This window comes from Pipistrellus kuhlii, unplaced genomic scaffold (genome assembly GCF_014108245.1).
Source record: "Pipistrellus kuhlii isolate mPipKuh1 unplaced genomic scaffold, mPipKuh1.p scaffold_m20_p_33, whole genome shotgun sequence".
NCBI classification, from domain to species: domain Eukaryota; kingdom Metazoa; phylum Chordata; class Mammalia; order Chiroptera; family Vespertilionidae; genus Pipistrellus; species Pipistrellus kuhlii.
In genome coordinates this window covers 3,289,921-3,302,824 of record NW_023425533.1, presented here as the reverse complement: position 1 = coordinate 3,302,824, position 12,904 = coordinate 3,289,921, and the positions used below count along the sequence as shown (strand labels likewise).

The 12,904-nt window shown below is 39.8% G+C and overlaps 1 protein-coding gene across 3 annotated transcripts in view; it reads right to left on the bottom strand.

Moving 5' to 3' along the window:
• RNF128 (ring finger protein 128) overlaps nt 1-12,904 on the bottom strand; it is a 116,660-nt gene that overhangs the window by 63,134 nt on the left and 40,622 nt on the right. Inside the window, exon 1 of one of the 3 annotated variants that reach the window (XM_036460751.2) lies at nt 7,220-7,900. The exons of 1 other annotated variant lie outside the window; for it this stretch is intronic. In XM_036460751.2, coding sequence (XP_036316644.1) covers nt 7,220-7,688 — 469 coding nt within the window. In that variant the 5' untranslated portion in view covers nt 7,689-7,900. Of the gene's footprint in view, nt 1-7,219; nt 7,901-12,904 lie in introns of those variants that run through there. One more of the 3 variants, XM_036460752.2, reaches the window with a different exon arrangement.

The following is a 12,904-nucleotide window of genomic DNA, read 5'->3' as shown; positions in this document are numbered from 1 at the left end:
ATAGGCAAAAGCAGAAATACAGGCAAAAGAATGACAATGGAAAGAAGAGATAACACGCAGGGATCAACATGAGAGAAGAGGTATATAAAACTTTAAAAGAAGGTTGGGATTACATTAAGTTTCTTCTGGGAAATGTAGTCCAAAATTTCTAAGTAATGAGCTTTTAAGCAATGGCATATATGTGATGAAAAGTGTGGTCCAGTGGCAATGTAGAAGAATTGGAGGGAAGTAACCACTGAAGGCTGGGAGACCTATTAAATTAGGAGACTAAGTATTTGTTCCCATGAGAAGACATAGGAACTGAAAGCACAACAGTATCAGTTGCAAAAGAGAAGGGAACATATGTTAAAAGATTTAAAGTGATAGAATCAACTGGTATGGCACTTATTTATTGGAGGGGGAATGTTGGGCCTAGTTCTGAATGCAATGAAGAAGAGGTGTTAAATGAATGAGTTAATCTACACTGAATGGCCATATTATTATGATCTCTGAATGCATAATAATCTGGCCACTCAGTGTGTGTGTGTGTGTGTGTGTGTGTGTGTGTGTGTGTGTGTATAAAAATATTAGAGGCCCGGTGCATGAATTCATAAATGGGTGGGGGTCTAGCCAGCCTGGCCAGGGGGAGGGGACATGGGCAGTTGGCTGGCCTGCCTGCTGGTCAAACTCCTGGTTGAGGGGACAATTTGCATATTACCCTTTTATTATATAGGATATACACTGAGTGATCAGATTATTATGTGTTCAGAGATCATAAAAGGCTAAGTGACTGACCATACATCCATCTGACTATCCGACTGGTGGTACATATGCCGCTCACTGGCAATTTAAAAATAAACATTGACTCATACATGTACGATACTTATAAAGCTCTCACAAAAGCCAATTGCACATGTGTTTTAATTTTATAATACTACTAGAGGCCTGGTGCACCAGTGGGGTCCCTCGGCCTGGCCTGTGTCCTCTCGCAATCTGGGACCCCTCAGGAAATGTCAGATAGCCAGTTTCAGCCTGATCTCCACAGCCCTGATCCAGATAGGAGGGAGCCTGATCCTGTGTATTGAGCATCTGTACCCCCAGAGAGTGTCATAGCAACTGGTTGACTGGTCATTCAGTCGCTTGGTCACTTAGGCTTTTATGTATATAGACTAGAAGCCCAGCGCACGAATTTATGCATGGGTGGGGTCTTGCCGGCCCATTGGGGCTGGGCCTGTTGGAAGGAGGAGATGGCAGGAGGTTGGCTAGCCAGCCTACCTGAATCTGGGCCCCTGATCAGGGCCTGGTTAGCTGGGGGAAGGGGCCACAGGAGACTAGCTGGTGGGCCCCGCCCCTGATTGGGTTTGGAAGGCTGACTGGGGGCAGGGTTGGCCATGGGGATGGGCAGTGGGCAGTGGGCTGGGTGGAGGGGTTCCAATTGGAGGCCAGCAGCCTGGGGAAGGGGCCATGGTGGTTGGCCAGCCAGCCCCACCCTCCTTTAGGGTACAAGGGTGATCAGGGGTGGGGCTGGCCAAAAGGGGCTGTGGGCTGATCAGGATTGTGGGGGCCCATCGGAGGTGTGGGTTGGGGTGGGGAGGTGTGATCAGGGCAGGTGGGTTGAGGGTAGGGGCTGTGGGCCTATTGTGGTAAGGTGGGCTGATGGGGGTGCTGCTGGCAGGGGTGGTGGGGAAGGTGAAGATGTTTGGCCAGCAGGCCCGGCTCTTATTTTATTTATTTATTTATTTACTTTTTGGCAAGCCCAGCTCTTAATCAGGATGGGAGGGTCCAATCAGGGGCAGGCTGGCAGGGAGGAGGGGCCCCGAGGTTGGCCGCTGGCCCCACCCCTTGATCGGGCTGGTTTGCTGGCCACAGTGGACATTATAGCGACTGGTCGTTAGGTTTTTATGGCCAAGAGGTGCTCCTGGGACCTTCTGGTGACCAGTCGTTTGGTCATTTTGGTCTTGATGCCTCTTGTTCTTTTATTTATTATGATATTATATATACTATTTTGACATGTAATTTTTTGCAGTAACATAATTACTGCACGAATCTTTCTTCTAAATAATTTCATTTCAATGTGCACGAATCCGTGTACCAGGTCACTAGTAAAGTAATAAAATGAAACAAATGTGAGGCATTAAAAGCCAGAGACTGCTTGGGAGAGGATTTCAAAGGAGCAATCAATAGTATCAATATAATATTGCAGAGATATCAAAAAGGATGTATCTGGAAACAGATTTAGGAATGGTACTTTACTTTGGTAAATTATCACACTCAATCCCCTCTCATCCTCTTTTGAACCTCTCACTCTACTAAAAACGGTTCTTTTCAAAGTCAACATCCTAGTTAAAAAAAACAAAAACAAAAAAAACAGAAAACTAAATATCAAGTGATGAATCAGAATAAAATACTATCTCAAAGTATTTGTGAATAGAAAAAAGATAGGTAGAAGATAGAAGGAAAAGCAGTTATTTAAGAAAACAATGACAAATAAAGGTGGGTCAAAAGGAATTCTTGTAAGGAATTCAGTCTACTCACCCTATTCCTAGAGTTAAATTTAGACCCTTGCTGGTTTTCCCAGTGGTTAGAGTGTCAACCACAGAGTGAAGGGTCAGGGTTCGCTTCCTGTCAAGGGCACATACCTCTGCTGCAGGCTCCCCGCCCCACACCAATTGCCAATAGATGTGTCTCTCTCACATCATCTCTCTCCCATTGATGTTTTTCTCTCTCCCCACCTCCCACTCTCTCTATGGAAAAAATCCTTGGGTGAGGATTGACAACAACAACAAAAAAGAATTAAATTTAGGATTTCAGGTAATGTATACTTTGAAGTACTCTTGGCCATTCGTTTTCAAATTGTGTACTACAAACATAATATTCTATTTTCATTTTCTAAATACATTTAACTATGTTAACTGCAATAAAAAAAAAATAGCAATTTCCTATATGCCAAGAACTGTCTCAAACTTCATCTGGATTATTTCATTTAATCACAGCAACTTTATAATGCAAGTTTATTATTATGCCCATCTTACATAGGCAAAAACTGATACTTAGAGAAGTTATGGTCTAAGATTTTAAGAATAGTAATTGACAGAACCAACCTCTTAATATGCTCTACTGTCTTCCAATAATATATACTAGTAAAAGCAAATGTTTTTCACCCAGTAATTAACTAAACTACTTAGTTCATTCACTTTCTTACAGTGCTCAGAAATAATGCTTCTCCTGCCATACCTTTGAATATATTTCAAGTTTTTGTAAATGTGTTATGGGTTATGAAGGTTATAGCTCTACACAAGTCTTTCAATAAACTTATGCCTGCACATGTTGATTCAAGGAAAATTGTACAAGCAAGTATCTACACAATTTGAACCTGTAGGATTTGCTAAATTAGACAGTATGTTGAGTTCAGACCCATATGCATGGTGAAAGCAGAAAAATTAGTTGCACAATAACAAAAAACATGTGTACCTTGTCTTATTGTGACAATCCTACATTTTAGAAGGCATTAGCGCTTAGTCTAAGTTTGGGCTGCTTCTTATCTTATTTTCATAGTTAAGACATATGAATAGTAATTAAACTTTGAAAACAAAATGTTCTCTTAATTTCTTCCAGGTTTCTGGGTCAATTTAACTGGAAAATATTCAGAGATAGCAAGACAAGCGGTCAATAAATGTACTGTATCATTTACAATTATCTGTGTGAATCAGGATTTTCTGAATATTTTGCAACCCAAATAATACTATACAGAAATAAACTGCATGGTTGATACAAAGCTACAGCTTACCTTCTGTAAAATGTCAGTATGCATAAAAACAGCCTCATTTTTCTAATCAATTGCTCTTAATATAGTGGAATTTCTCTCTAATAAACAAGTTTTAAAGCAACTATTTTAAAACAGTTGTAAACCAGAACTAAACCAATTATTTCTGTTGTCTTGGGATAAAGGGTCTTCATTGTCATAGGTTTGTAATAGGTAAGAGTGTGGATGCTCAGCATAAACTCAAAGATAAAACAATTCAAGCACAGTCCCCTGTGAGAGTGGGTGAAGAGAGATTTTTGTGAACAAAGAAGGCAACACTGGCTTTTCCACATTTGGTGACCCTTGTGCAATTCATAGCAATACATATTGAAATAATCAACACTTAAACCTCAGTCCTACCTCTCTGCCACTAAGATTCAAAATAGGTTGTTTTTGACCAGACATTACAACGAACCCTAGGATTTATCTCAGGAATGAGCAAAGCAAATGAGAAACAGCACTTTGCCAAATGTTCAATAATGCACGTGAAAGAAATGCAAAGTGATTTTTCCCATGTTGAAAAGTAGTTTCTGCCAGAGTTCAAGAGAGAAATATAACTCCATACTTTAAGGAACCAGCTAGCTTTTTTATAGCTAATTAGTCTAATGGTAAACTTTGCCATAGTCATAATCTCAGATAATAAGAAAATTTTAAAGTATTAAAATACCTTTATGAATGTAATTTAATTAAGTGATCAATATTTGGGGCTTTATTTCTATGTAGTATTCTGAAGCAAAACAGCCACGATTAGATTCCCAGTGTTTTCATGTATTCAAACTAACAGTTGCATAATCATATATTTGTATGTTTATTTTTTACATTTTGTTAGCATCAACTTATTATCATAATTAACTTTAATTGAGTGTTTATTATCTGCTAGGTAGTTCACACATGTTATCATTAATAATTACAGCAATGTAAATATTATCACCATCTTATGGTTGAGGAAATTGAGACTCAGTAAAGTTAAATAATCTGACCAAGGACACAAAGCTATTGTATGGTAAATCCAGAATTTGATTCACATCCTTTTTAAAAAAATATATTTTTATTGATTTCAGAGAGGAAAGGAAGGGAGAGAGATAGGAACATCAATTATGAGAGAAAATCATAGATTGGTTGCTTCCTGCACACCCCACACTAGGGATTAAGCATTGCAGGCATATGCCGTGACCAGGAATCCAACCTTGACCTCCTGGTATATAGGTTGATGCTCAGCCACTGAGCAACACTAGCTGGGCTCACATTGCTATTTCTTGTCCACATTTCCCCCACGGCTACTTCTTTTTGTCTTCCACCCTTTCTCTGCCAAAACTCAACACTTCAGAAACCAAGGTGTATGCAAGGTGCCAGGCACACAGTGGGAGTGCAACAAAATTAATTTTATTACCCCTAAAACTATCAGGATGAAAATAGTTTGAGTAGAAACTCTTTAATTAAAGACTACTCTTCAATTCCAAATAATTTATGCAAGTAAATCTCATTTGGAGGAGACAAAGTCAAAACCTTGCATTTAAGTAGCCAATTAAAATGTAAGGACTTTAAAATTTACCAAGTTCTTATTCTTCATTTTTATTAGCTTTTAAGAAGGGAGTGAGTAAAGAAACAACAACACAAACTAACAAAATGAAACAAAACAAAACAAAAAAACACCCACAAAATACTCACAGACAACATTATGGTGGATTATCAGAGGGAAAAGGGGATAGGGGTGGTAGAAGAGGGTAAAGAGGGGATAAATGGTGATGAAGGAGACTTGACTTCAAGTGATGAACACACAAAACATTATATAGATAATGTATAATAGAACTGTATACCTTAAACCTTTATAATTTTATTAACCAATGTCACCCCAATAAATTCAATATGCAGGCCAAGGTGGGTAGGGTCTGGGTAGAAGGGGAAATAGTGTCAACAATAAAAAAGTACAAGGGGAAAAAAGAGGAAAAAAATAATTTCATTCTAATCAATGGATTATTAACCAACAGAGATACAGTTGCTCCTTTAATAAATATAAAATCTAAGAATCACAGCAGGAAGGAATCACAGGAAGGAATATTAGAGTTCATCTAGTTCACGTTTGTCTCAGCGCACTCTGCCAACTTGGCTTCCAACTCCTACCTCTGTACTATCATTTGACTAAGTAATTAGTACAAGGTTATAAAGCTGGTAGAGGCAAAGAAGAGGCTAAAATCTCCAGAGTTCCAATTCAGTCTTCTTTCCATTACGCCACCCAGGCACTCAATGCAAGTGCTCTCTAGGCAGTGCTAGACAATGTTGTAGGGGGAAAACACACACAAAAACCCCTGAAAGTACTTAAATAAATAAATTTCTCCAGTGACTCCTAAAAAGCTAATCCTATTAACTAAACTTTTCTGAGAAAGATGATGTGTCTTTATAGGCCTTATTTAATTTCATCCTTAAGCAAACCTATGGGAGTAGTTCTTAGTTCTTTCCCATTTAATTGATGAGGGAAATCAGACTCAAAGACTTCAAATAAGTTGTCCAAGGTCACAGAACTAGTAAGCAAATGGAACCAGAATTCCAAGGCCTGACTTGAGGCCCAGCTCTGAACAACTATGATATATTGCTGTTATGTCTCTTCCTTTTTCTTCCAAAAATTCTGGGCTAAGATCAGTACGTATATATAATGAATATCTAATTACAGTTAAGGAAAAGGTTTCTGGAAGGATAACTACAGAGGGAAAAATTGTAACCCACATCATCTCCAGAAATTAAAGACCCACTTTTACTACTTTTCCCAAAGTCTAGGCTTTTGCTATCCTTATGCATAAACCTCTACTTTTTTCAATAACATTAATCACCTCTTCTGTCACTTTTCAAAGGCAAAGGAAAGCACTGATACCAACAAACACTTGGGCTCTGAGATCCCTGGGCAGAGAAGAGCCCAAGAGCAAAGCAAAGTTGCCACCAAAACTGCAATGAGGTTAACAGGGCACAGTAACACAATCTTTGTACCTGATACTAGGAAACATGAAGAGAAAAACAGGGAGAGGAGAGGGGGAAATCTGCTGCAGGCCTGAGGTTCAACAGGAAGAGTGAGGAAGGGATTTTCAGGAAGTCTTCTCCCAAGTCATTTCAAAGCCAATGCCCACCACCAATTAATCCAATGCACGCACCTTGTGAAACCAGGTAAAGGCGACACAGAGTCCCAACACTCCCCTCCAGTTGCCAGCCTCCGCATTCTGTTTGTCTTACCCTTTTCTACCCAGAGAGACAAATTCTAAAGGTTTTTTCTGCCCAACCCCCAATGCAGGGTAAATCTCCCAGAGAAGAGGCCCCAGTTTCTTTCGGTGGGGACAGAACGGGCACTGGTTTTCTTTCGGAGCAAAGAAATAGAAGGAGAGCATGGAGGAAAATAAGAGAAACTGGCCTTGGAAGGGATTTAAAAAGACACAATTTAGTAGCCACACTCACCCGGGTGAGACATGGGGATGACCTCATTGCGGGTCCCTGGGAAGTTAAAGATGACGGCTCCAGACGCCCCTCTCTCATAAGCCAGATGGATCTTGTCCGCGAAGGTGCAGCCCCCTCCGCGCTGGATGAGGGCCAACCAAGAGACTTGAACCGTGGGCACTGTGAAATTCGTGTGCGGGTTACAGGCATTGAGCGCCCCTGGCCCGTCGGGCGGTACCAGGACCCCAGCCACCGGCAGGAGCGGCGAATCCTGGCCGTACACGCCCTCCTCGCTCAGCTCCCACACGGTGCGGTTCACCCCGGTCTGCGGGACCCGCCAGGACACGTTGAGATATGCGGTCCACACGGCTTCGGCTCCCCGGGAGCCAGGGGCTTGCGGGCTCAGGGCCAGCAGGAAGCACCACGCCAGCAGCCGGGAAAAGCCGCCGCCACCGCAGCAGGAGACCCCGGCCCCGGGCGGTGGCCCCATGGCGCGCGCTCTGCGGTTCCCTGGGGCCTGTGACACGCGCCCTCCTCGCGGGCGGCGAGACCTTGGCCTTGACCAGGTGCGCGCCAGGTGGGGAGGGGACGGGGAGGCGCGGGCGGCGTTAGAGCCCGGGGCACGAATTCTCGGGGCGGACGTCGCGGGGAGCAGCCGTCGCCGCCTTTGCCACGGCCGCGCAGGGCTCCGGGGCTTTGGCACGAAGCTCCGCCCAGCCGGCTGGGGGTAGAGGTGGCTGGGAGGGAGGAAAGGACACTGCGGGATCCGCCTCTTAAAAGGGTAACAGGATGGACAAAGTAGCATCTAAGGCTGTGTAGCCAGGTGTGTGTGATTTTAGAAAAAAGAAAAAAAGAAGGAAAAAAAAAAGAGGAAAAAAATGGACAGGTGAGGAGCTAGAATCTGCGAACATAAAGAGAGCTAGCTCTTTGGTAGCATTAGAGTTTGTTTTGAATTTCAATAACACATTTTTTATCCTAACAGTTGCCTAAAAAGCTTTTCAGGCTTAAGGTGCCAGAATGTGAAAGTACTTCTAAAAAGCGCAGATCCGAAGGTTCTGAGTTCTAGTCAAGAGAATTTGGGTACGGTGGGTGGTGCTGTATTTTATATATATATATATATATATATATATATATATATATATATATATATATATATATATATATATATATATATATATATATATATATATATATTAAGCAAGCGTCATACCTGTGTATTTCCCTCTTACCATACCCCATGCGAAATATACTGCATTAGAGACCCCTTCTAAAAGTTATCTTAGTGTTCAAAAAGAGAATTTCGTTTTCACAAATGTCAGTTAAGTCTCTTTGTCTTCCCAAACCAGGTTTATCCAAATGGATATATCGGTACAATTCATGACACTAACTACATAATCTTTATTTCCCACTAACTAAAAAAGAAGTGACTCACCTTAACAATTCACTCATGACACTATTGCTTTATGATTTCTCCTAACTTTAAGTGTACAATTTTTATGCACTATGTTGGTTATTACATTTAGTGGGTGTTCAATGAATATGCATTTGATTAAACTTAATTGATACCAGTACATGTGGTTTCAGATAACTTTTGACCTTGGGGAAATTATTTTTCTGTACTTCAGTGTCTTCATCTATAAAATGGGGATAATAATAGTACCTACCTCTTAGAGTTGTTCAGATGATTAAATGAGTTTACATGAGTAAAGCACTTGAGACACTACTAAGCAAAATGTAAAAGTTATATCTGTTACATACTATTTTTAAGCAGGTTCAGGGACACAATACTTTTAAAATAATCTTAAAGTTGTTACTTTGAGGTAATAATCAGATAAAGTTATGTTTAGAATGTTCAGCTTTAGTAACTTTTTTAATCCAAAGAAATATAATTTACTTTGTCCAGCCCAACATTTGTAAAATTCCTGATCAATCACTCCCCTCAGTCTTGGCCCAACATTTACTTACTCAATATTATTCCCCCAAATTAAGCATGTGACAATTTGCACTTCATACTGTTTTTTTAAATATATTTTATTGATTTTTTTACAGAGAGGAAGAGAGAGGGACAGAAAGTTAGAAACATCAATGAGAAAGAATCATCGATCAGCTGCTTCTTGCACACCCCCTACTGGGGATGTGCCTGCAACCAAGGTAAGTGCCCTTGCCAGGAATCGATCCCGGGACCCTTCAGTCCGCAGGCCAACGCTCTATCCACTGAGCCAAACCAGTTTCGGCTGCACTTCTTACTTTTATAGCTTAAGATAAACCTAATAGAAAGTTAATATCATAATCAAATAGCACCTAGAATTCAAATAAATGGGCATGAACCCTAGGAATTGAAATGGACTTTAGAGATCACAGGGGTAAGTATAGGGGGCCAATAGCATGGCACTCATATCTATTAATGATGTTAATCTCTAAGATAAAAATTAACTAGGGGAAAAGAAAATGGTAGGATCAACCACCTCTCAGAAATTGTCTAATTTTTTTTTTATTGAAGAGCTCTCAAAATTCAATTAATATTACCTGTATGACAATCAACTAAATTGTACTTTGAAGAAACAATGTGTTCAAAAGAAAAGAAATATTTTTCTAAAGTACCTACAAAAATGAATTTTGGAGAGACATTTTTTAACATTCATTCTTTCTTTTTTTAAATAAATATTCATTACATATCTACTCTATACTGGCCATGGGCTAAGCATTTGGGTAAAAAAAAATAAGACATGAATTCTGTTTTCAAAAAGTTAATGAATATTCATGTATTTTTTTTTTTTTACCCCAATGTTTAGCCCAAGGCCGATATACAGTAGGTGTGCAATAAACATTGATCAGACCGTCAAATCTCAGAGTTCCAACAGGTAAGGGAGGGTGGGGGTAAGGGGGAGAGATCAACCAAAGGACTTGTATGCATGCATATAAGCATAACCAATGGACACAGACAACAAGGGGGGGGGGCATGAGTGGGGTGGGGGATGGTGGGATAAGGGCACATATGTAATACCTTAATCAATAAAAGCATTTTTAAAAGTTAATGAATTAACTTTGATGAAACCAACAAGCAAACTTGTGATTGCAATATAGAGTACTTTATGTATATAGTGTAAATGCTCTGATAGAGGTATGCATAGGGCAATAGTGGGTAATAAAAGAAAAGAGGAACCTAACCCACTGGAAAGTAAGGAAAAGCTCTCCAGAGGAGGTTATACCTGTGCTGAGTTTGAGAAGTTTGGCCTTTTTAGGTAAAGAACAATACAAGGAAAAGTATTGAGGCATGAAACTGAAAATTTTGGGTAGCAACAAGCACTACAAGCTCTATAAACAATATGGTTGCATACAACCCAGAGCACAAGAGATAAAGTTTTAGAGGTCCACGGGGGTCAGTTCTTGAGAGTCCTTTGAGTTAAGCTAGGGAGTTTGGATTTTATCCAAAAGCAAGAAGTAATATAACCAGGATTTAAGAGGGGAGTAAGATATAGTTAGATTTGAATTTTAGGAATCATTATGGCTTCTCTATGTACAATAGATTAGAGGGGAAAAGAGTAGAAGCAGGGAGTCCAGATAGAAGGTTGTTGGCAATGCTCCAGGTAAGGTATGAAGGTGGCCTGGATACACAGGTAGTGGGAATGAAGATATATAGATAAATTGGGAATGTATTTTGGATGTAGAATCAATAGGACTTGTTTGGATTATAAAAGAGAGACAAGAGTTAGGGATGTCTCTGAAGCTTTGTTTGGAAGACCGAATGACACTTGATTAATCAGGAAGAAGGTTTTAAATTTAATAGAGTGGATAGGAAGGGGAGATGAGTCCAGTGTAGACAAATTGATTTTCAGGTATCTATGACATAACTAGGTAGAACTCTCTGGTAGGCAGTTGGATTTTATGATTACTGAACACCTGACACTGGAGAGGTATGGGTATACAGAGACAAAAGAAACAGTCCCTGCCCTCAATGAGTTCACAGTTTAGTAGGAAAGTCAGAGAGGTAAACAGATAATAATATACAGTGTCATAAATGTTATGACTGGAGAAAACATAAGGTGCTATAGCAACATGGTTGTGGCTGTCTTTTAGAACAAAGTTAATCAAGCAAAGAGAGTAAGGAAATTCAGGCATAGGCAATAGTATATTACATAAGAACAGCAGGAAACATCCAGGGAACTAACATTCAGTAGTTAGGTATGGTGGGCATATAAGTTGCAAAGGGGAAGCCAAGGAAAGTAAAACTGGTCAAATAAATTATGCCAGAATATGAAAAGTGTAGAAAACTATGTTAAAGAGTGTGAACTCAAAAAATAAGAGTGAACTCAATACACATACAGACACATTCGAGCACGCGTGAATGCACATGTACACACACACACACATAAAGAAAATATGGCAAAATTATTATTATTAAATCCAGATGATGGGTATATAAGTGCTCAATGTATTATTTTTAAAATTTTCTCCATATTTTAAACTTTTTGTAATGATAAGTTTAAAGTTATGAATTTATATTAAAGTATGTGGAACAAATGAATATGATCAGATTTAGGACTAAATAGATAATCTGGATTATATTAAGGACAAGACAAGACACAGAGAGATTAGTGAGGAAGCTAATATCCTCAGTAAAACTCTGGAAGTCTTTCCCAATTGTGGAGATGGAGTTATTAAACTATTAACCATTAAAATTATCCCATGAACTCCCATTGCTACAAGTTAATCCTCACCAAGCAACCTTCTTATTAGTATTTAGCTCCTCATGTAAATATGCCTACAGGGAGATACTGTACTGATGGGCAAACACTAGTATCTGGTCCACTTGGAAGTTATACTTCTCATTATAAATTAATCAATTAGTATTCTGGCTTATATATTGGTATTTTGTGAATCTACTTAACTGTGAGTCAGTCTCCAGGATCCCAGTCTCTGGTTATACTACCAATCAAAGTTCAAAGCTTACAAAGCTAAGAACCAGACTCTTTCTTTCTTTATATATATATATATATATATATATATATATATATATATATATATATATATAATTTATTTTTTACAGAGAGGAAGGGAGAGAGATAGAGAGCTAGAAACTTCGATGAGAGAGAAACATCGACCAGCCGCCTCCTGCACACCCCCTAACAGGGATGTGCCCGCAACCAATGTACATCCCCTTGACCGAAATCGAACCTGAGACCTTTCAGTCTGCAGACTGACGCTCTATCCACTGAGCCAAACCGGTTTCGGCAGAACCAGACTCTTTCAATGTCCTTCCATTCTATGGAGATTTGTCTGGGTAACTCTCTGGCTTTACTCAAAGATTGGTAGCCAGCACCTAACCTCTGCTTGAACACTCCTGATATGAAAGATTACTACCTCAGAAAGCATCACATCCTGAATAGTACTATACTTTTCTTGTTGGAAAGTTCATGTAAGTATTGTTTGTCTTTGTTTTGGTCCTCCCTCTTCCTCCCACCCAACTCTTCCTCCCCTCAGGTCCCCAGAGTTTCCATGCTATTTCTTAGCTTTATCACCACCCCACCAGGGTCTTTGCTTTGAGCAGTTTCCCAGTACCAGTCAGACATCACCTGATTCCTGACCCTCAAACCAAATTTACTAGTCCTAGATGTATTCCCTTAGGATCCTTCTATACCTAAGGCTAAGAACAGCTACTGCTCACTGAGCATTTATTGTGTGCTTTAAATGCATCATCTCAGTTGA